We start from the raw sequence: 23,895 nt of genomic DNA, 5'->3' as shown, positions 1-23,895 counted from the left end.
GGGGGGGTAGAGGGGTCAGGGAGGATGAAAAGGGGGGCGGGGGGATGAAGAGGGGAGCGCGGGGGGGGGGTAGAGGAGTCAGGGAGGATGAAAAGGGGGGCGGGGGGTAGAGGGGTCAGGGAGGATGAAAAGGGGGGCGGGGGGGGGTAGAGGGGTCAGGGAGGATGAAAAGGGGGGCGGGGGGGGGGTAGAGGAGTCAGGGAGGATGAAAAGGGGGGCGGGGGGGGGGAAGAGGAGTCAGGGAGGATGAAAAGGGGGGCGGGCGGTAGAGGGGTCAGGGAGGATGAAAAGGGGGGCGGGGGGGGTAGAGGGGTCAGGGAGGATGAAAAGGGGGGCGGGGGGTAGAGGGGTCAGGGAGGATGAAAAGGGGGGCGGGGGGTAGAGGGGTCAGGGAGGATGAAAAGGGGGGCGGGGGGTGAAGAGGGGAGCGGGGTGTCCGGCAGGGGCGGGGACGGGGCTGCGGGACCCGGGCTGCGGGCTCAGGGAGGAAGCCCAGGTCTCCGTCCACTTACCCGCTCGCAGGGCTCACACTGCCGGCGTCTGCCTTGTGGGTCACTCGGTTCCGCCCGGGGAGGGGGCGGGGGGGGGGCGGGAGGAGGAGGTGCGGGGCCGGGAGGGGGGGGCGGGGAGGGGAGGAGGAGGAGGTGCGGGGCCGGGAGGGGGGGGCGGGGGGGGAGAGGAGGAGGGGGTGCGGGGCCGGGAGGGGGGGGCGGGGGGGGTGGAGGAGGAGGGGGTGCGGGGCCGGGAGGGGGGGCGGGGGGGGGAGGAGGAGGAGGTGCGGGGCCGGGAGGGGGGGGGGCGGTGAGCCGCCTGCGGGAGCGTGAGCGGCGGCGGCGGCGCGGGGTTCGCGGGCGGCGGCCGCGGGACGGACCTCCGCGTGGCCGTGGGGACCGAGCAGCCTCCTGGAGGCGGTGAGTGCGCCCCCCACCCGGGCCCGGGGCCCCGCGGCACCGCCCGCCCTCCGCCCTCCGCCCACCGCCGGGCCCGGGCGCCAAACCCTTGTTTCCATGGCGACGCCCCAAAGTGCAGACGCCGAGAGAGGCGCCCGCCCGGACGCACGGATCTCGCGGGGCCTTGCCGGGCTCGGCGGTTCCCCGGGGTCCGCGGCCCCTGCCCGCCCCCCCCCCCCGTCCTCCCTCCCTCCCCCCCGGACCTTCCCCCCCTCCCCCGGACCTTCCCCCCCTCCCCCGGGCCCTCCCTCCCTCCCCCGGGCCCTCCCTCCCTCCGGGGCCGTGTCCTCCGGGCGGACCCGCGGGACCAACGGCGCGTCCCCCCGCGAGCGCGCGGGCCTGAGGCTGGTTTGGGTGGTTTCTCTCCCAGATCCGTCCATCAGAGGCAGTGCTCACAGCCCGCAGGTGCTTCAGGCTGCCTCCTCCCGCTGTGCTCACCAAGCCATTGCTTGGACAGGGGCCTGCCTCTTCGGAAACTAAGTGGCGAGCGCTGGGCACAAACTAAACATGAGCGATGGGCGGTTTGCGGGGAGAGCGGACTGCACGAGCTGGGGGGCGGGGGCGGGGCGCGCACAAATCTTACACCGCGGCCTGGACCCAGCCACCCGCAGGGATCCTGCTGCTGGGCTCGCCGATCCTCTGGCCAGGTGCCCAAATGATGTCATTGCTCAGATACCTGATGCTCCCAGAAAGATGGAGAGGGGAAAATCCATCCTGGCAACCGACCTGCCAGTGCCGCGGGCTTGCCAGCAGAGGGGGTGGGGTTATTTTTCATGTAGATCTTGAGACTCAGAGGGAAAAAAAAAAAAAAAGCTATTCTGAACTATATAGGTCACTGTGAAATATAGCTGCTTGGGAAGATAACGCTTACCCGTGGCTGCTTTTGGTTTTCTCTAAATATTTATGTATTGATTTATTTAGTTCTGACTTAGGCAACGTACTGTAAGGTGATATTACTTTAATCGTCTTCACATGAATATTTATGGTAGCCACCGGTGCCTCATCCTTTAGTAGGGCTTGATGATACATTTGTTGGCAAAATAATCATCTAATGGTATGTACGTATTGTTAACAGCTGTGACAAATTTTTAATCGTTTGATAATTGCCTGTGCCTAACATACCCAGTATTCTTTGAAATGTCTGTATCTGTTTAATAGTGCAAAATTAATATTTTCAGTGTTGTCACAGTAATGGGATATACATTTGCCATTGCAACTGTTATGTGGAAGACTGTTTTAATTACAACTAATTATAATTGTTGGACAAATCATTATAATTTTAGAGATAGGTGAGTGCTTACAGACCAGCCAGTCCAAAGTGCAAAAACTGCAAACAGCCTGGTGGGAAAACTAGGAAGAAGCCACCTTTTTATTACAAATATTTATTATAAAACAATAAAAATAATACTTGCTAACAACAGATGAGGTGTGACAGAATTTTGTTTTCTTTTTTAAAATATATTTTTATTGATTTCAGAGAGGAAGGGAGACAGAGAGAGAGATAGAAACATCAATGAAGAGAGAGAATTATTGATTGACTGTCTCCTGCATGATTCCTGCTGGGGATCAAGCCCCAACCCCAGGGCCTGGGCCAGGCTTGGTCCAGCCTCTTACTAGATCATGTCTAGAATATGGGAAGATTGTTCTGAACTTTCTGTTTAGTCTTTCTGCAACTCAGAAACCTTCCTTGGGCCCAACCCCTACGAATCAGTTGGTTGAACGTCATGTCAAACACCAGGTGGTCAAGGGTTGGATTCCCAGTCACATGCCTGGTGATGGGCTGGATCCCTTAAGGGGTGTGCGGGGGCAGCTGATAGATGTTTCTCAACAATGTTTCTATCTCTCTCTCTTTCCCTCTCCCTTCTTCTCTTTGAAATAAATAAAAACATATAAAACCATCAAAACAAAACCTTTATTGGCTCCAAAAGCTTTATTACCTGTTAGAGTTTAGAGATCTCTACAATCTATCATCAATCTACCTTTCTCTTCTTTAGCCAATATTTGGAATGGCATTTCCTTGCCTCCTGTTATTAAAATCTCTGCTTTTCTTCAATATTTCACACATGGTAGCCAGCACACCTGAATTCTAATCCTATTTCTGTAATTAATTAGGCGTGATGTTGGCAGGAGAGGAGAATAGGAGCTTTCTTATAAGTAACATATATGTGATTTAATTCATAGTCCATGTAATAGCTAGTTTAATGTCTCAGACTTTTTATGAACTTAGTCATCATTCTAGTCAATTTTCAGATAAGTAAATTTGCTACATAAAAGTGTAAGTATTTAATATATATTGGGTCGGCAGCTAAGTAATTGCGGGTTTCACACATATATGGCTTCAGTTGAATTTTTAGGTTTGCAGACGTAGTACAAATGTAAAACACATTTTGTTATTTGATAGTTGGCTATTCAGCTGTTAACCAGTAAAAAAAGTTTTTTGATCTGTTTTGTAGTTTTTGTTTGGCGTTCGTTGAAAAATGGAAAATCAAAAGGAACATTTTCGTCATATTTTGCTTTTTTATTTCCGCAAAGGGAAAACGCATCGCAAGCTCATAAAAAGTTATGTGCTGTTTATGGTGACGAAGCCTTAAAAGAACGGCAGTGTCAAATTGGTTTGCCAAATTTCGTTCTGGTGATTTTTCACTCAAAGATGAAAAACGCTCTGGTCGTCCAGTTGAAGTTGATGACGCCCTAATCAAAGCAATAATCAATTCAGACTGTCACAGTACAACACATGAGATTGCAGAGAAGCTCCATGTATCACATACATGCATTGAAAATCACTTAAAACAACTTGGCTATGTTCAAAAACTCGATACATGGGTTCCTCACGAACTGAAAGAATCACACTTAACGCAATGCATTAGCAGCTGCAATTTGCTAAAGAAACGTAATGAAAATGATCCATTTTTAAAACGACTGATAACTGGCGATGAAAAATGGGTTGTTTACAACAATATCAAGCGGAAAAGGTCATGGAGCAGGCCAGGTGAACCAACTCAAACAACATCAAAAGCTGATATTCATCAAAAGAAGGTTTTGTTATCAGTTTGGTGGGATTACAAAGGAATTGTCTACTTTGAACTCTTACCACCCAACCGAACGATCAATTCTGATGTCTACATTGAACAACTAACGAAATTAAACAATGCAGTTGAAGAAAAGCGGCCCGAATTGACAAATCGAAAAGGTGTTGTATTCCATCATGACAATGCAAGGCCACACACATCTTTGGTCACTCGGCAAAAATTAATGGGGCTTGGTTGGGATGTTTTGCCACATCCACTATATAGTCCTGACCTTGCACCATCTGATTACTTTTTGTTTCGATCTTTACAAAACTCCTTGAATGGTAAAAATTTCAATAATGATGATGATGTCAAATCGTACCTGATTCAGTTTTTTGCTAATAAAAACCAGAAGTTTTTTGAACGTGGGATTATGATGCTGCCTGAAAGATGGCAAAGGTCATTGATCAAAATGGGCAATACATTACAGAATAAAGTTATTTAGTTCCATGAAAAAAATGTCTTTGATTTTCTTTAAAAAATCCGCAATTACTTAGTTGCCGACCCAATATTTAACAAATGAATGAATGAATGACTCTCATCTTTGAATAAAGACTTGCTAGTGTTGCATAGTAATAATAAATAAAATATTAAAAGACAAAATAAAAAGATATAACTGTCTTGACAATCAAGTAAACATTTTTAACAATTATAACTGTTATACAACAATTCCCCTCCACCCCACCCTAAAGTTGAATCATTAACAAACTGATTCTGAGGAAAGCTGATTGTGTTTATGAGAAAATTAGGAGCCAGAGTCATCAGGAATACTGCATTAATATTAAACAGCAAACCTGTCTGGTGTATTTCCCTAATTGCATTAAACAGTAATGTTATATTTAGTCGAAAGTCTTCGCGTTATTTTTCTCAAGGGGATTTCGGTGCTTCAGTTTGCACGTTACCATCAGTCTGGTTTGCTTGCTTTTCAGTGTTGTCGCAGTAATGGGATATTATAAGTAAAGTGAGTACGGAACTGCCGCTAAAGTGAGTATTGATTTGTTTTAAGATCTGTACTCTAGCCCTAGCCGGTTTGGCTAAATGGATAGAGCATTGGCCTGAGGATCAATGGGTCCCGGGTTCGATTCCGATCAAGGGCTTGGTTGCAGGCTCCTCCCAGGCCTGGGCCCTGGTCCGGCACATGCAGGAGGCAACCAATCGATGTGTTTCACATCAATGTTTCTCTGTTTTTCCCTCTCTCTTCCATGCTCTAAAAATCAATGGAAAAATATCCTTGGTGAGGATTAACAAAAACAAAACAAAACAAAAGGTTTGTACTTTAAAGCCAGGAGATAGCTAAAAATTTAACTATTGTAAAGGACACAAATGAAAGTCTTCTATGTGATGACTGCATTCAAGTGAAAAAAACAAACAATATTCTTTTTAGGAATAAAGAAGATTCCTGTTTAGATGACATTGTAAGGTTTGCTCCAAACTTATAAAAGTTATTCAAAAAAGCAAACCCAAAAATATGTGCTGAGGCGAGATAAGATAACCAGGCCCCAGAAACAAAGCAGAAAGACCAAGCGGTGAGGGAGCTGCAGCGGGGGGCTGAGCCGGAGGAGTGGGCCCGGCGCCGGGCGTCCAGTCCGGAGGCAGGTGGGAGTGAAATGCTGCCCGGGCAATGTCCTTCCCTCGCTGATGGAGAAGCGGTGGTTCAGGGATCACTGTCCCGGGCCCCTAACCTATCAGTATCATTCTCTGTGGAGCCCCCTGGAGATGAAGTAGAGAAGACTCCATAACCATAAGATAAGGAGGAATAACCACAGAGAAGAAAAGGGAAAAAACTAATCAGTACTCATGATTCCCTTGAAAATGACGAATGAGTCTAAGCCACATACTTTAGCACCTCCCTTTGTCCTCCTTCCCACCATTTATCAGAATAATTTGGGCTTTAAAAACTCTTATTATTTCTTGCCGAAACCGGTTTGGCTCAGTGGATAGAGCGTCGGCCTGCGGACTGAAAGTTCCCAGGTTCGATTCCGGTCAAGGGCATGTACCTTGGTTGCGGGCACATCCCCATTAAGGAGTGTACAAGAGGCAGCTGATGGATGATTCTCATCGATGTTTCTAACTCTCTATCCCTCTCTCTTCCCCTCTGTAAAAAATCAATAAAATATATTTAAAAGAATAATAATAAAAACTCTTATTATTTCTTGTTTTACTTCTTAAGGAACACTTTTCACATGTGCCTTTTCTTATATAGTCATGTTAATCATGTTCAGAACAAACACTTCAACATTAATTTTTAAGCTTACAGGCTACAATTTCCATCTCTATCTTTTTATAAGAGATGTCCCCTGTACTAAGATCTTTATTTTTGGATACTAAAGTATTTCTCTGAGTGATTATTAAAGAGGAGTATGTATTTGAATCTTTGCATACCTGAGAATATTTATTAAATATCTATTCTCTGCCCAGCTGGTGTAGCTCAGGGGTTGAGCATCTACCTATGGAGCAGGAGGTCACAGTTCAATTCCCAGTCAGGGCTCAATCCCCAATAAGGGGGGGTGCAGGAGGCAGCCCATAGATGGTTCTCTCTCATCATTGACATTTCTCTCTCTCTCTATCCCTTCCCCTTCCTATCTGAAATCAATAAAAAATTTTTTTTAAACAAAATGTGTATTCTTCTGACATAGTTGTAACTATAGGATATTTTCCTAAGGAAATGATAGTGATATGCAAAGATGTGTGTACAAGTTCATTTTGCAGTATTATTACAAAGGAAATATTAGAAAGTGATAAATGTCAACAAATAGAAAATTGGTCAGATAAAATAGAATTATTCCCAGCCATTACTGCAAAATCGTAACAGTTTTATTACTTTTCTCACCTAACTAGAATTACGTACCATTAATCTTTTTGTCTGTTTCTTGTGCAAGTTATAATTATTTAGCTCATAAAAAGCCAACATTAGCATGTTTAGCTGTTAACATTAATATTCTATTCATCTTTTTAAAAGTTTTTTTAAAATTAGATTAACAGTTGGCTAACAAGTATTTATTATTGAAAATATTTTTAGAAGACCTTTAATTTTAGGCAGGAAGTGGAGTGGAGGGGGTTACGGGGGAAATGAGGGACACTTGTAATACTTTTAGCAATAAAGATAAATTAAATAAATTAAATACCTTTACTTTTAGTTTGTTTCTTGTAGTCACTCCATGGATTCCTTTGGGCAACCTAGAGCAGAAGAAAACCAGTCAGTAGTGAGCAGAATGCAAAAGAAATACTGGAAGACTAAGCAGGCCCTCATCAAAGCCACAGGGAAAAAGGAGGATGAGCACATGGTGGCATCTGACGCAGAAGTGGATGCTAAACTCGAGGTAAGCTTTTCTGTTAGCTATTAGCAACAGTAGCAATAAAGGGATGACGTGGAAAATTCTAAACAGAAATAACTTACCGATGGTACATTCACTGACCTCTCTTGCTTAGACCGAAATTGGAAAAAAGCCAGCGTTAACGTTTTCTACGGTTATCTCTACTCTTCTGACGTGTGGTTGACAATGCTGGATGCAGTTTTCACTGGATTTGCCGTTTTGCTATTTAGTTTGGAGCTGAGGGGAGGACAAACTCCACAGTTTGAAATTTCTATTAGCTCCCAATTCTTTATCACCATTTCTTCCCCAAATATCACGAGGGAAATCTCAATGTTCTTTCTACATGAGAAACAAAACCCAAACTGAAGTACATCCCAGTCCAGAAAAATTGACATAATACTTATAAGAAAATGTTCTGCTTTTGAAGTGCTCATGACAGATATTTTGTGTTTATGGTTCTCTAACCTGTCCTAATAAAATTTATATCTCTAAGGTTTTTCACTGCATTCAAGACACATGCACTGAACTTATGAAGATAGTTGAGAAATACCAGCTAAGACTCAATGGTATGGAATCATAGACAGATATCCTGTAATCCCAGTGTGATAGAAATACTTATTTGAATGAAATGCTTAATGTAAAAATAGCTTCTTGAACTGTTTTAGGAATAGTTTCTTACGACAACGTATAAATATTTATAGGGACCTGTTCTTCAAGTCCCAGAGTCCTCTGACACAGATTCATTTTTGCTGAGCTTGGTTTTCCTGCTCAGAGTTTTAAGTGGATTTGCTTCTAGCACTTAAAAACTCTCTCCCTTGACACCCCCCACCAGTCGCCCATGCCCATTCCTCTGCTCCTTAACAGAAAATGTGGACATATTGACTGTATGCACAGCCTTAATTCCCGTCCTTCCACTTTCTCTGATACTCCAGTTAAGTCTACATCCCCACCCCTACACCAAGTTGCTCTTGTCATAATAAAAAATGGTCAAATCCCAAAATGCATATCTGCACATTTGGTAATGCATCATTTGTGGTTTTATTTTGTTGTTTCTATTTTTATGTTTTACTAAAGACCAATCTTTCCCAAAACAAGTTCCGTTGATTCACTGCATCAAAACCATCTGGCCCTGGCCGGTGGGCTCAGCTGATTGAGCATTGTCCCATGCACCGAAAGGTTGCTGGTTCGATTCCCGGTTGGGTTCATACCCAAGTTGCAGGTTTGATCCCCAATCAGGGCACATTCAGGAGGCAGCCTATCAATGTTTCTCTCTCCTTCTCCCTTCTTCTCCCTTCCTCTCTTTCTAAAAATCAATAAAAACATTTTGGGGAAAAAAGCACACTACCACCAGCTGGAGTGCTTCATTTAAAAAAAAAAAAGGCAGATTCCCCAGACTTCTAAATCCGAATCTCTGGAAATGGAGCCCAGGAATTGCATTTTTAAGATGTCTTGTTCTTCTTCCCCCAAGTAATTCTTATGCATAGACCATTAGTTCTGTGAGAATTTTAGTGATGTGTGTGTTTTAGGCAGATGATAAAAATGAATCAGTTAACTACACTGTAATTTTTTCCCTAGCTGTATCAGAGGAAGAAAACCAACTGGGGATCTTTTTGAAGTCAAAAGCAGAGCGAGATGCAACGCGAGCTGGCAAACTGATGGATGCTACCGGCAAGGCACTCTGTTCATCAGCCAAGCAAAGGTTCCCTGGTTTTGCATCATCCTTAAATCTGTAGTCACGGTGACAGTTTGATGTGTGTGCCTAAGTGTGCATGTTGAAAAGGTTACTGATCGTTCCGATTGAGGGTTCAAAAGGGAATATTGCAGTATGTAATTGTTTTGAGGCCTAACTCTTATTTATTTTGTATTTTAAATAATTATTTAAAAACTATAGGCCTGGTGCATGAAACTCCTGCACTGGGCGGGGGGGGGGGAGGGGGGGGGAGTGTGTGTCACTCAGCCCAACCTGTACCCTCTCGCAGTCAAGGAGCCCTCAGGGGATGTCCTTAGTGCTGCCCTGGAGCGGGAGGGGCTCCTGCCACTGCCGCTGCGCTCGCCAGCTGTGAGCCTGGCTTCTGGCTGAGAGGCGCTCCGCCTGTGGAAGCACACTGATCACCAGGGGCCAGCTCCTGCAGTGAGCGTCTGCTCCCTGGTGGTCAGTGCACATCTCAGCGACCAGTCATTCTGCTGTTTGGTCGATTTGCATATTAGCCTTTTATTATATAGAATTGACCTTCTCAGTTGCTTAATTCCTAGAAATTGACTTTAGGCCTGTATTTAAGTTTCTTAAGGGGCTTAATGTAACAGAGGCATCACATAGCTAAAATTTAAATAGATATAGATATGTGTTTTTGTTTTTTTTACTTTTTGGAGTACTATACTATCTATGAATACATTCAAACTTTTCTTTTTAAGCAGAGGAAATTTCTTCTTCTTAATTATATACTTTGCATTTATCATCTTCCAACTTTTTCTTAAAAATACATGCTGCAAAGAATCCCTAACGATTACTAAAGACAGACAAAATCTTTGCACTTTACAAAGAAAATAAAAACAGGCCTTATCAGACCTGCAAAGACCACATGCAATTTAAGTGGTTTTATTCTGCAACACCACATCAGTGCCCAAGTTCATCCTCAAGGATGTGACAAAGAGACACTCCATACAGTGCGACACTTTATCGGGTCAAAAGCAGACCAGAGGAGCTGGGCTGCACTTGTGCTTCTTAAGTCCTTGTTTCTTTGTCCTCATCCTCAGCTGCTAAGAACCCGATCCTCCCTAGTTTGTCTAGTGTTTACCTGCTTTTCCACACCCAGGCGTTCCCTAAATTTGTCAATTAAAAGGTTTTCTGTTTATAAGATAATTCTTTATAAATACAGAATCTCTTTTACCCACAAGCTTTTTTAGAAATGGCAAATGTACTTGAGGTTATTTCCATGTGGATTAACACCCAGCATGTTGCGAAAATGATATAATTTCTAAAATAAGAAAAGAGAAAGCTATGGATACATCTTTATTATGATTCCAAATTGGCTATGTGATCCTTATTTGCTTCTTAAAGCCCTATGGGCATCTTAATAATTTTCCATGGAAAGACTCATCTTGACAGCAAATACGCTTTATGGTTGTTATAAACCTTTGTTTTTGCTTTGTTTGGCTTATGGAGTGCACAACCTTCTGATTCCTACCCCTTTGCCATTAGGTTGGCCCTGTATACTCCCCTGTCCCGTCTTAAGCAAGAAGTAGCGACATTCAGCCAGAGGGCGGTATCCGATACCCTGACGACCATTAACCGCATGGAGCAGGCGCGCACCGAGTACCGAGGGGCTCTGCTGTGGATGAAGGACGTGTCCCAGGAGCTGGACCCCGACACCTCAAAGCAAATGGAAAAGTTCAGAAAAGTACGAAAGCACATCCTTCTTTTCCTGGTGCACAGACCTGTTCAACTTCTGCTGAACAACTCAAGATCAGGCTATTTTTGACAAAATGGTACATTATAAAATCTTGGTTGCTTGGAGATCTTTGGTTGAAGTACAAGGGCTTTCCGGATTACCTTATCAAAAGTTGTCACCCAGCCCTGGCTGGTGTGCTCAGTGGATAGAGCGTGGCCTGCGGACTGAAGGGTCCCAGGCTTGATTCCGGTCAAGGGTTCATGCCCAGGTTGCAGGCTTGATCTCTAGTGGGGGTGTGCGGGAGGCAGCCAATCAGTGCATCTCTCTCTCTCTCTCTCTCTCTCTCTCTCTCTCTCTCTCTTTCTCGCTCTCTCTCTTCCTCCCCCCTTCCTCTCTGAAATCAAAGAGAAAAATTTTTTTCAAAAAAAGTAGTCATCCATTTCTGTGCTTTTATCTGTTATCTTCACAGTTTGAGATTATTGTCACTATTTATTTACTTCTTTTTTTCCTGTGCTTCCCACTCAGGGATGGTGGGGATGAACTCTGTTTTGTTCACCATAATATCCCAGTGCCAGCACAGGGCATGGCACATAATAGCTGTCTTATACGTATTTGTTGAATGAATGAGTATATTTAAAAGTTGAGTATTCACACTACTGGTGACATATTACTCAACTCATGTATAGAAATACAATAGGAATGTATTTAAATGTATAAATATATCTTCATGACTTAGAACTATTATTAATGATTCTCAATACTTGATGTCCCCTTTCCATTTATTCTTCTACTCTTACCTAAATATTACCCATCATTACTTTTAGATGTTACCTTTTATTTAGAATCTTTGTTTTTTCGTCTTAACTATATACTTTCCATCTATCATTGCATACTTTCTCAGCATAAAGATGTCTGGGAAGAATCTCACATAACTACGAAAAATAGCCAAAATCTTGACCATTCATCGTGAAATAATAATATAGGCAAAATGAATTTGTTTTCTATATTGTGACTTCATGTGTCTGAAAATGTGTATCATGAAACTTTATGGAATATGTATCATCTGTATTATCAGTCATCAGAATGAACGTTTTTGTGGTTTCAGGTCCAGAAGCAAGTGAGAAATAGCAAAGCTTCTTTTGACAAGTTAAAGATGGATGTTTGTCAGAAAGTGGACCTACTAGGCGCCAGTCGCTGCAATATGCTCTCCCACTCACTCACTACCTACCAGGTACCACCGCCACGGCCAGCATGCCCTCCCAGTACAGCTGAGTGGTGCGAGTCCTTGCTAAAAGTTGTTCCAAAGGATGTGATGAAATACAGAATTACCGGATTCCTTTGCTAAAATTGACTCATGGAGGTTATGGCAGTGAGAAAATCATAGGATTCCGGCCTGGAGAGGGCCTTCGTTAGGGACGGCTTCTCCTAGGAGAGACAGAGAGGCCTAGAGCGGGTCCGGGCAGGGGAGGGGCGCGCCGAGGAGGCAGGGTTTCAGCTGCTCACTCCGCTTTGAACTTGTATGTATCATTTCATTGGAAGCAAAGATGCTGTGGGTCTCTCTCCCCCACCCCCCAATTCTTTAAATGTTCTGTCATTGTATGGATGAGGAACATGAAACCTATGAGAATGAAAGGGGATGGAAAATTTGGGCTTAAAAACCTACATTCTCTAATTCTAGGTGGTGTGTTCTGTTTATTCTGCCAGGGTTGCCATTCACATCACGGTAACCTCAACAGTCTCGCTTGTGCTTATATGACTAGCCCAAATCACCCATAAACAGCATGCAATGAGTAAGACAGATATTACTGAGCAGCAGTTACTGATTGTAACAGGAACTTGTAAGTGGCAAAATAAGAGCATCAGCTGCATTTACATAAAAAAGAATAACAAACGGAAGGAAATGGGCATTCCCTGCTGCTTCTAGGGACTCTGCCTAATTCACTTCAGCTCCCTGGAATTCAAGAATCAAAAAAGGATGCACTGGAGGATAAACGTGTGTGGCAGTGTGTAGCACAACGCCTGAACCACAGTAGCTGCCAGTTCTCCTTTATTCTCTCCATTCCCCCTCCCCCCCAACACACACACACACACTCTGGACAGGAACCTTAAAGCAGCCAGGAACTTGGTCTGTTGCTTGTGTTGCCTTGAGGACACATTAAATGCAAGACCAAACTTAGTGGTACAGATGATCTTTCTCCAAGATGTCTCATAAAAACCTACCCCTACCCCTAATACAAATACGCTGTTTTTGTGCTTTTATCATTGCCTTTGGGTTCCTCCGAAGTGTTCCAACCCTCAGGCTTCATTCTCTTGGCTGCACTCCCTCTCTGCTGGCTCTCACGTGCACTCCAGCGCTGTACGCAGCGAGCACACAGCTAGCACACACACGCAGGAACAGAGCCGATTCTTACGCAGAATCACTGCACTGAGCTTCCCGGTTCCCCAACCCTGGAAACGGGTTTCAGTCCCTGCCTGTCATCTGGCAACCGTGCGTCTCCTGCACTAGCGAGGAAAAACGGCACGGAAACAAGTCAGGAAACAAGTCACGGGAGGAAGCAGCACTGCGACGTCGCCTTTTCTCTCTCTGCAGAGAACGCTGCTGGGATTCTGGGAGAAAACAGCCCGGGTGATGTCCCAAATCCACGGCGCCTGCACCGGCTCACACCCGTATGGCTTCGTGGCCCTCAAGGTACGTTTCTTTCCAGGTTCTTTTGTTAGGTATGTTCCACTTTGCTTGGGTGATAACATGGAAATTAGTTTTTGCTAAGCCTAATTTCAAATTTACAAAACACTGGGAAACATTTTTTACGCTCCTTCGGCCAGTCATTTTCCCGCACTTCCCTGATTCCAAATGTATCAGCAACATTAAAAAAAAAAAATACTTGGAAATATTGCTGGTTGGCTCAACATAATAGTAGGAGGTAATAAAAAGAGGTAGGATGTGAAAAGAAAAATAAAACGCAAAAGAGATAAAAGGTTATGGAAAGTAAAAACTAAAGAGATGGTTCAAAAAAAATGACCGGAGAACCTGACAGTTTTATAGGTTAAAGAAAACATCTCTTGCTTTCTTTTCACACTCAGATCTTGGATGCGATTCATGATAGAAAATTTATGCCAGTTATTATAGATGTGTGCTGGCGGCTGAGGAGACCACTGCATTAGACCAGCTCTTTCTGTGACCCCTACAGATAAGGGGACCCTCAGCCTGTGATTAGAATAAATACCCACCCTCTTTGCAGCTGGCTTACCCACCCCGTGGTAATCGGCCTGCTAGGCTAGGGTTCAGCGCCTTCGAATTCACCCCCCTGCCTCATTTTCAGTGGAGCCCTAAAATGTTGTTGGTAGGGCTGCTAGACATGGCATCTGTGATGGATTCACATGTCGCAACTGTATATTCCTGGGACTCTCTTCACCTACTTAAATGGGGTTTCTTATCCTTAGCAGCTCCAAGACACTTCGAGCACGCCTGAGGGAGACCACAAAGAAGAACAGGTAGAAAGCAGTCCACTCCCTGAACCCCTCGGCAGGTAAGCAGTCACTGTTACATGTCGATCACGGAAGCCCTGGACACCCTGGTGTGCTGGGAGTTTTTCCTTCTCAGGCTTACAAATACTCATTTCTACGTCCTTTCTCCAGTGAACATGAAAAATTTGAACAAAACCCTTCAGTGCTTGAAAGCTAAACTCTATACTCAATGGCCTTGGTGACGGATGCTTTCTCTAATACAGCACTAGCATGGCGCCTGCAGAGCTGAGCATGTACCTGGCACTTTGTTGATACTCAGTAAATGTTTATGGAATGAATGAGGGGTGAAAGGTTATATTCACAGTCTGTGTGCATATAGAGAAACAGGATTTGTCTGAGACTGATTTTAAGAGATCTACCGGACAACCAGTTTAAAATTGAAAACACACACACACACACACACACACACACACACACACACACACAACCATGTAAAACTGTGGAATATGAGTCCCAAATGTATTTTAACCAAAATCTTTACATCTTTTGGTTTTCACTTTAGGTTAGTTTTGTCAGATGAGGAAGTGAGCTTGAGAAGTGAATCAGGTAAGATGGTAAATTCATTAAAATGTGAAACGATCACATTTTAAATGTCAAGACAGTTTGTCACAGGTTTACTTAAAACTGACAAGTGAAGCGCAACGTTATCGACTACACATACGTAGTCAGCGCGACATTATGCGCTGTGTGTTACTGGCTGTCCTCCAACTGCTGGACTTCAGGTCTCGGGCCTGTTCTGTAACCGGTTTGTACTTCTCCATCCCTTCACCTTATTCGCCCAGTCTGTGAGACCCTCTCCCCTAACTCTTGTGTACAAATACTTTTGAGTTAGCTTTATTTTTTTCTAGCTTTTTGAGTTGTAATACTGTGTAAGTTTGAGGTGTATACAGTAATGATTATATAGATATCGCAAAAATATTATCATCATAAGATTGGGTAAACACATCTATCAGCTCTCACAGTTACCATATTTATTTTGGGGGTAGGAACATTTAAGATGTACTCTCTTAGTAGCCACATGTAACAATAATACAGTATTGTTAATTAATAGTTAATATGCTGCCCAGCCAGTGTGGCCTGGTGATTGAGTGTGGACCCATGAGCCCAGTCTCTCACTCGTTCTGAATTTTAATTTATTTTTTTGAATAAATTTTTCTTCATTTGATGTGTGCTTTTGGAACAAGTTCTAGAGAATTTTAAATAGTTATTTAAAAAATAATTCCCACTAGTTATTTAAAAACTGGTGTGCAGGTCTATAGACCTCCTCACTATCATGCTGGAAAAACCCTCTTTTTCTTTTTTATTTAATAGAAGTGTTTAGGGTCAGGATTTTTTCCTCAGTTAATTGCTATTTAAGAATCCCATGGATTATACAGGGTATGGCAAAAGTAGGTTTACAGTTGTATGTAAAATAAAATTTTATTCTTGTCATTATTTATTAATTATTGTGTTATTTTCCACATGAACAACTGTAAACCTACTTTTGCCCCTCCCTGTCATATAAAATGTCCTCTTTATCATTATTTTTCAGAAATTCCATTCCACTTGGAACCAAGAGTTAATAGAACGTATTAAAATTTACAGGTGGAAGAGCCTTTTAGTTTTTTTGTTTCATTTTTAAAATGATTTTATTTTATTGCATTATAATCAGAGCATGTTGTTTGTAATATTTCTACTTTAAGAAAGCCACTGATTTTTGCACCTTAGTATAATTAATTTTTATGAATTTCAAAGTGTGCATGAGAAGAAGGTATAGTTTCTATTAGGGTTTATATATATTCAAAACAACTAACTTTATTGATTATGCTGTTTAGATCTTTTCTCCTCTTGGTCTATTTTTTTCTGAGTGATATATTTAAGTCTCCTAATATTAATCTGTATTCTCCTTGCATCTCCTGTAGTCTGTCTTACATAGGTGGATGGTTAATTATTTTACATGTAGATGTGCATAACTGTTATATCTGCATTGTGAAATGTGGTCATTTTTATGTAATAAGAAATAATTTTTATATAAGCTTCCTAGCAGTTTATTAAAATTATGCTAATAAAATATGAGAGCAATGAGACAAATTTGGCTTTCTCTACATCCTACTCTCCTTCAAAAAGAAAAAAGCCATTCTGTTTTTATTGTCACTCAATAGTTGCAAAAGATTTACCTGGAGATACACTGGAAGATGATTTTGAGAAGGAATTCTCATTTCTGAACAACCTCCTAAGTCCTGCTTCTTCGAGTTCTAGTGAATTTACTCAAGAAAGCCAGCCTGCCTTTGGGAGCCTCATGTTCCAGGAGCCGTCCGCGGGGTCCGAGCCTCTTGCTCACTCCCAACGATTCCTTCCCTCCCATCTCTTCGACCTTGGCCTTCATGCTGCTGGAGCCTCCAACAGTGAGTGTCTCTGACATTTGGACACCCGTGACTTATTTGATCTTTGTGAAACAAACGGTTCTGCGTGTGGATGCTAAAGTCACTAAGATTGATTTCAGTTAGCTTCAGTACTACTAGGCCGAATCTGCAGTCACACCAGCCGGCTGGAAAAGTAACAAATAGGCCACCACTGGAGTCTGTCCACAAGAGTGAAACAGGGGCTGCTTTCTTTCCTGCCCCCTCCACAAGCCCCATTTTCTTCACCGACTTTCCCAGGTGTCTTCTCTACATGGAAAACCGGGGTCTTGTCTGAAAGTCTTGACCTGCTAAGTCACCCTGCCAAGGGCAGGCAGGTGGCTTCTTCAAAGCTGGGTGTGCGGGCTTTCTGTGGGTTCACAGCTCTGGAGGCTGGCTCCATGCAGCCTTGCGGGAAGCCTGTGGCGTGGGGATGGCAGCAGAGAGCTGGGGCGGGTTTTCCTGAGAAAAGGGTCACCTGCTTGTTTATATGTTGAGAACTCGTCTACTCACGCGGTTCCACCATCTTGTGTCCTTGGGGTCACTTTGCTCCCCACTTCCATATTGGTTGCTAAGTTCTGTCTGTTCTCTTTCTGAAACATGTCTTAAATTTCCCACTGTCCTCTCTGCCTCCGCTACCAGCGCCCCTTAGAGGCTCATTTGGCTTCTTGGGATCCTGCTAACAGTCCTCCTCACAGATCTCCCAAACCCTCCTCCATCCTCCATGCATCCTCCAGTTCTCTCTCCAAGAAGCAGACAATATGAATCTTTCAGCTCCATTATAATGTTACTAGAGGCCCGATGCATGAAGACTTGTTCAAGAATGGGCCTTTCCTTCCCCTGGCTGCTGGCACCGCCTTTGCTCTGGCTGGGAGCCACCTTTTCACCTTCCCATGCTGCCCAGAGGCCTGGAGTGGCTGGGGCAGTGTGGAACACCTGCATATGCAAATTAACCGGCAACCTTTTTGTTGGATTAATTTGCATATTCACTCCTTATTGGCTGGTGGGCATCACAAAGGTGCCGTCAATTTGCATCTTACTCTTTTATTAGTGTAGATGGGACCACTGTGGTACATGGGGTCTGTCAGTGACCCAATTGTCATTATGTAGCACGTGATTTTATTTCAAAAGCACTTTGAAAAATGTAAGGAAGTCTAATCTAAATCTGGCTGGGACTAAACATATTATTTGAATAAAATACATAATTGCAGATAAATTCTAAGTGTTTTATGCTTCCTATCTTGTAGAATCTTACCCTGGTATGAAGACCGGAGGACTTATTAGATATTTTTATCTTTTCTTGTTTTTTGGATGCTACTTCCTATTTGATTAGCAATGGATAAACTCTTTTCTTCCCTCCCCCCAGCCTGGGCCTCCAGAGGGGGATTCGAACCTCTCTCACACGCTGATAGTCAGCCAGTGCCTTCACAGAGTCCAAAGAAATCAACAAAAGGTGAGTTATTTACTTATAGTCTTTGCTATCAGATTAACACTTAGTTGAATTCAGATAAATTTAGAAAATGTATCCAGAAAAATATTTTATAAATATAAATTAATAAAGTAATACTTTATAACTTATAATGAACGCTGTACCTGAATACCACTCCCGTAGAAATAACTGAATAGAAATTGGTGATCTTGCCATGGTAAACTAAGTTCTATAATCTTTTCTTTTTGGTGTGAAGGTTCATTGTTAGATAATGGATGATACCCCTGGGGACGAAGGTGCTCTTTGATTACAGGATGCCTGTTGACAAATAAGGTCTCACTAGCAGAGGGCCTGGTATATAGTAATTGCTAACATACTGCATACCTCCATATTGGTGTCTGCAGAATTTATCTATGTTAAAATTACCACATGGGTATACATAGAAAACAGACACATTCTGTCTTGCAGAATTTTAGATACATATTAATCTTAGTCACTGATGTTGATTTCTTAAAGCTTTTTTAATTGGAGAGAATTTCAATAGTATTTATGTTGCATAAATGAAAATACCACAAAGAACACGTGTATACCCATTACTCAGATTCGCCCATTGTTAGTGCTTTACCCCATTCGCTTAATGGAGGCCTCTCTGGGTTATTTATTTCTGAACCAACTGAGGGTAAGTTACATACATCATGACCATTTACCCATAGATACTTCTATTTGTGTTTCTTAAGAACAGGTATATTGTTTTGCACAAACATGTATGATTATAAACTTTGGGAGACTTCATTTAAGATAATACTTTTCTGTAATCTACCATGTTGTGTTCCAGTTTGGTGAGTTGGCCCAGTAATGGCCTTTGTAGCACTTCCCTCTCTGGTAGAGCAAGGCCAGGGTTATGTATTGTATTCATTTGGCACGTCACTTGTCTCTAACCTATTTAATCTGAAACAGTTACACAGCTTTTCAAAAATGTTTGGATGTGGGCTTTTTACTAGAATGTTGTCCCTCTGTTCTACTCTTTTTTGTTTTTACTGGAATGCTCCTTATTTTAATTTTTGCGAGGGCTTGATTCAGGTATTAAATTCAGGTATTCATTCTTTTTTGTGTGTGCAAATTTTCAATAAAAATTTTCACTTAAGAGTAGTTGGGAATATTAGTTTCAGGTATACAGTAAAGTGACTTCACATTTTTATACCTTACAATGTGATCACCCCACTCATTGTAGCAATCATCTGCCACCGTGAAAACCTACTACAGAAGGCTTGACTACTGCTGCCTTTGCAGTTCTAATCAGGCTTTCTCAGAGCAGCATGCAATCACTCAGATATCAGAGCCTCCGCAAAGAATAGCTCTCTGCATTAGTTTGTCAAAATTATCCTCAGGGAGTATAATTGATTAGTCTTATCAGTTGCCTTAATTTTTTTTTATTCAAAAGGAGCATCTACTTTAAAATAATGAAAGTGGTACAATAACGTGATTTTGAGACTCACTAACGTGTGTGTGTGTTTAACAGCTCCCAACAATGGAAACCAAGGGATGTCAGCCTGGTTCAACCTGTTTGCAGACATGGATCCGCTTTCAAACCCAGACGCCATTGGACACTCGGATGATGAACTTCTAAATGCGTGACGGGAGCTCCAATGCCACTTCGCAGGCCTTGAGGCATCAGCTTCTCCACATGTTGCCTTTGTGAAGAGGAGTTCATGTTGAATCCACTCACAAAAGCATGGCTTGTGACTCTAACCCTTGTCAGCCAGCTTTAGACAGATGGTGAGGGCCACATTCGAATACACTTGTCTCTTTAATATCTTGGATTTGCAGCTGTTGATAATAAGTTGAAAATATTATAAACTACTTGGTTTGAAATAGATTTAGAAGTTTATTTCAAAAGAACAGCTGGGAAGAATTCTTCCGTAAGGGGTTGGGCTTCTTTCTCTGAAGAGCCTTTTATTCAAGCTGCTTTGCTGGCTGTGAGAAGTCTTTATGTGGATAAGGGACAGCAGGTAAACTGGGCTGTGGTTTAGGGCTGGGTTTTAAATAAAACAGTGGCAAGGAGAGTTCTCTACTATGGAAAACAGCACTAGCACCAGGCCAGTTTTGTCTTTAGTTAGAAAGGTAGGACAAGACTTGAGAACTCAACTCGCTTTAGATTCACAGAGAAACCTGGCGCTTGTTCTCTTCACCTAGAGACCAAAATGTAATATTACGTAAACTTCTTCCTTCATAGAAAATCATGGACACCCCTCAATCCATTATCGAGTTTTCATGGGGGAGTAGCAGGATGACTTATTTGCAAAGTCCGTCCACTGTAGAATCAGGAAAATCACTCTCCATGCCATCCACCACAAGAGTGTCCGGACACATTGCTCATGTAACGGGCAGAGTTCACATTCCTGCTGAGGAGCAGGGCGGACGCTCCCCAGGCAGCCCACAGCGGGGTCCTGAAGTTACCCAGGAGCTCCTGTCTAAGGAGGGAGACATCCTAAACGCCCTGTCCTCATGCCTATCTGCACGCTTACATATTTTTTTGACGTGTTTTTATCACAGAGTAGCTCCTGCCGGAATCACAGAAAGCTGATCCATGAGAGCATGTCTTATCCTTCTGCTTTTCCATGTGAGCGGCATGGTCTGAGGCTCTCCGATGGCTAGGGAAACTGTTATCCTCAGAGGGCTTTGAACCTGAGTACTAGAGGGAAGGGCATTTCACTGATGAACACACAGCCGCTGTATAGACATTTCAGACACTCAGGTTCCTGCTCTTTTTCCTTTGGTTGGGGGCCAGTTCCCCAGTGTGTTGTTTTTGTCACCCAGACCGTTGCATCTCCATAAGAAAACATTTAACTTGGTTGTTCACATACGTTTCAGTATGCTCTTAGTTCTAAAGAGGCTCATTTACTATTAAAAGGGAACTGCTTGCCAAGCTGGAGTCCCTGTGTGGACCAGGGTAGGTAACCTGCAGCCCCTGCTCACCCAGAGGGTCTGCCTCCCGATGGAACTGCCCTGGAGCTCCCAAACCCCCCCACTCCTGAGGCCGAGGACTGGGTGGGCGGGAAGGATCTCATCTGAGTGTCAGAAGCGTGGACCCAGGAAGGCTATGAAGTCTTCCCCTGAAATCTTTTCACGTGCTGCTTCCTGTTTCTTCATTGGCTTATCCCTTCAGAAGTATTTTTTTAAAACTCTTCTTTTTTTAAATTTTTTATTCAGTGAAACTCCCCAGAATGCAATACTGTCCGTTCTGCTAAGATCCAATCACCAGGGCTTATGATTATGATGCACAATCTAAATGTTATACCCCTGGTGACTCTGCTCTCAATTTTGGGTATTTCAGAAAATGCGGACTCTGTGTCTTCAGTATGTGTCATTTTTCCTTTACTAATTTATTTCACTAATGCATTAGTTCAAATATATCTATCTCCCTCCTGCATAAGAAGCAGACCCTGTTACCTCGTGTAAACAAAGATACCATAACACGGAGGAAAAGCACTAGTCTCCGCAAGCCAGAATCCCGAATACCAGACTGTGAATGTGAGGAGATGCTGCCCTCAGCTTCCCAAGAGCAGGTTCTTAAACAAACAAACAAACAAACCACCACCACAAGAAAGACGAGAAAAGAAAAATACAAGGGATTTTTATTCAGTTCTCGTGACTCTAACACTTTTAACACAGTAGGGTATGTAGTTGTCCATTTAACCCAAATGCAGTATTAACTGCTTTTTTAGCGAATCTAGTTATACCTTCATCAGGTCTTAGCAAACTCTGTTTTTGAAGAGCTCATTGGAAACTTTGTTATTAAGACGAAGGTAACCCTATTTTCTCAAGATTACTTATTTGAAGCTCATTCATTAATTTAGGGGCCAGAAACAGAAATATGATTGTTATTGTGCCTAGCTAAATTGCTAATAAAGAAAGCCAGCCACATGTTCAGTAGAGAGTGAAGGAAAGGACAGAACAAACACAAGAGCAGTTGCTATTTGTCTTAATCTAGATCAACCATGGAATAAGAAGCAAATTAACTTTAACCAAGCGTCAGCTTTCAAAGTAAATGGGTGCTTTCTATATTAAAGGTGGGGGTGGGGGAGAGATATACCTTTTAATTCCAAATAAGAATGCATTGAACCCTAGACAAGCCCCAGGATGAGATTTTGTCTAATCTTGCTACAACCACTTCACAAGATAGGAATACCAGGGCATATTAAGATCAGAAGGCAAACCTTTATATTTTTTGGAATTTGTCATTAATTGTAAAACACAGCTCTGACATGGCTAGAAACAACCTGTATTTTAGCAAAGCAGGTTTCAGTATTTGCACAATATAGTGTTTGTATTTCAACTATGGGTGTTTATTTCACATAACCATCTTTACAGACATCTGGAAACAGAGGTCTCACAGCATAAGGACAAATGAAGTGTGTGCTCTGTTTTTCTGAGCCTCTTTCCTAAAGATTATGAGATGGCATAAGGGAAACTTTATTTCCTAACATACTCAATGCACATCCCTTATCTCTCCGTTTCAAAACGTGGGTCTTACCTGAGGACCGTAGGGGTGAGAAGGCCGTTGGAACTGGGGAGGAGTGGGGGGGGGTGTCTACCACAGAATGAAAATAAAACCAGGGCAAAGAATACCCTTGTGAGGCTGATTCTTCCTCGTTTACTTCTTACAGAAGGGGCACTGGAAGGTGTGGGAAATAACAGAATGTGTTCTTTGTATAAATACTCTCAGTAATAAAATACAAACTACGCAATATCAACAATGTGGGCTCAGAAGCAATAACCAATGAAATCTAAGCCATAGCCTTGAACCTGATTGGCTGAGGCAGGAATAAAAAGCCGGAAGCTGGAACGGATCCAGTGCACCGCATTTCCTTACCTTGAGAAGTAAAGCAGCCCCAAATCTTCCGATACAGAAATTAAACTAAAAACAAACAAACAAACAAAACCCCCACACCAAACAAACAAATAAAAAACAACAAAAAATAAACAGAAATTAAACTAGGGTGGAAATACAAACTTTAAAATATTAACTCCGCAGTATTGAAAGTAGTGCATTGTTGGAGGCGGTCAATGGGGGAAGAAAAAAAGGAGACATATGTAATACTTTCAAAATAAAGATTCTTTTAAAAAGTAGTGCATGCATGTGCTTAAAACATTCTATATAATAAAAGCCCAGCGACCATAATGGCAGAACTACCAGAACGACTACTCGACCAGCCACTATGTGATGCACAGACCACCTCTTGGGCCCTTTCCCCGGCTGGCAGGCTCCCATCGCCCGATGGTGAACAGGGATCAGAGGGTGGGTGGCGAGGGATGTGGGTAGCACCAGGCCAAGGCCCCTGCCCCACTGGTCGCCCCACACACAGAGGGCAACCCACACCAGGGGTGGGGCCGGTGAGCGGGTGGGAATGGCCAACTTCTTGGTCCTTCCCCCTGGCCCACAGGCTCGGATTGCCTGATGACAAACTGGACACCCGGGTGGGTGGTGGTGGTGCAGGGGGCAAGGCTGGCTGCCAGCAGCCAGGGAAGATGGCCTGATCACGGGCTACGCCCAGGGATTGTACCCGCGCACGAATTCCGTGTGCCGGGCTTCTAGTACAATGTGTACATTGTGTAAATGAGCAAAGAAAAGCCATGGGACAGTATCGGAAGAAAAGTGTTTGATGGTCCAGATGGGTCCTATTCGTAAGCCCAACGTAAACTACCTTCTTCTATCTCTTATGTGCCATTTAAAAGGAGACTAACAATCTCAATAAAAACTGTCCTTGGCATTTAAAGTGAAGACGTGGCTCTTCTCTCGGTGTGGTAAAAATAAACTGCCCAGGGCCCAAAGTGTAAACAA

The 23,895-nt window shown here is 43.1% G+C and overlaps 1 protein-coding gene across 2 annotated transcripts; it reads left to right on the top strand.

Moving 5' to 3' along the window:
• Positions 1-825: 825 nt before the first annotated feature.
• On the top strand, positions 826-22,895 carry ICA1L (islet cell autoantigen 1 like). 2 transcript variants are annotated; one of them, XM_084893261.1, is made up of 12 exons: positions 826-911; positions 7,156-7,338; positions 7,826-7,898; positions 8,908-9,031; positions 10,532-10,730; positions 11,827-11,952; positions 13,312-13,410; positions 14,166-14,248; positions 14,749-14,792; positions 16,388-16,630; positions 17,991-18,077; positions 19,573-22,895. In XM_084893261.1, the coding sequence occupies exons 2-12, from the start codon at positions 7,177-7,179 to the stop codon at positions 19,686-19,688; spliced, it is 1,356 nt and encodes a 451-aa protein (XP_084749387.1). In that variant the 5' UTR covers positions 826-911; positions 7,156-7,176; the 3' UTR covers positions 19,689-22,895. The 2 variants fall into 2 exon arrangements, with proteins under 2 accessions (XP_084749387.1, XP_084749386.1); XM_084893260.1 differs by having other exon boundaries at positions 14,163-14,248.
• The last annotated feature ends 1,000 nt before the right edge of the window (positions 22,896-23,895 follow it).

This window comes from Pipistrellus hanaki (genome assembly GCF_964339955.1).
Source record: "Pipistrellus hanaki genome assembly, chromosome: 8".
NCBI lineage: Eukaryota > Metazoa > Chordata > Mammalia > Chiroptera > Vespertilionidae > Pipistrellus > Pipistrellus hanaki.
Note: the sequence above shows the minus strand (reverse complement) of the source record. Positions and strands in the feature narration are given on the sequence as shown.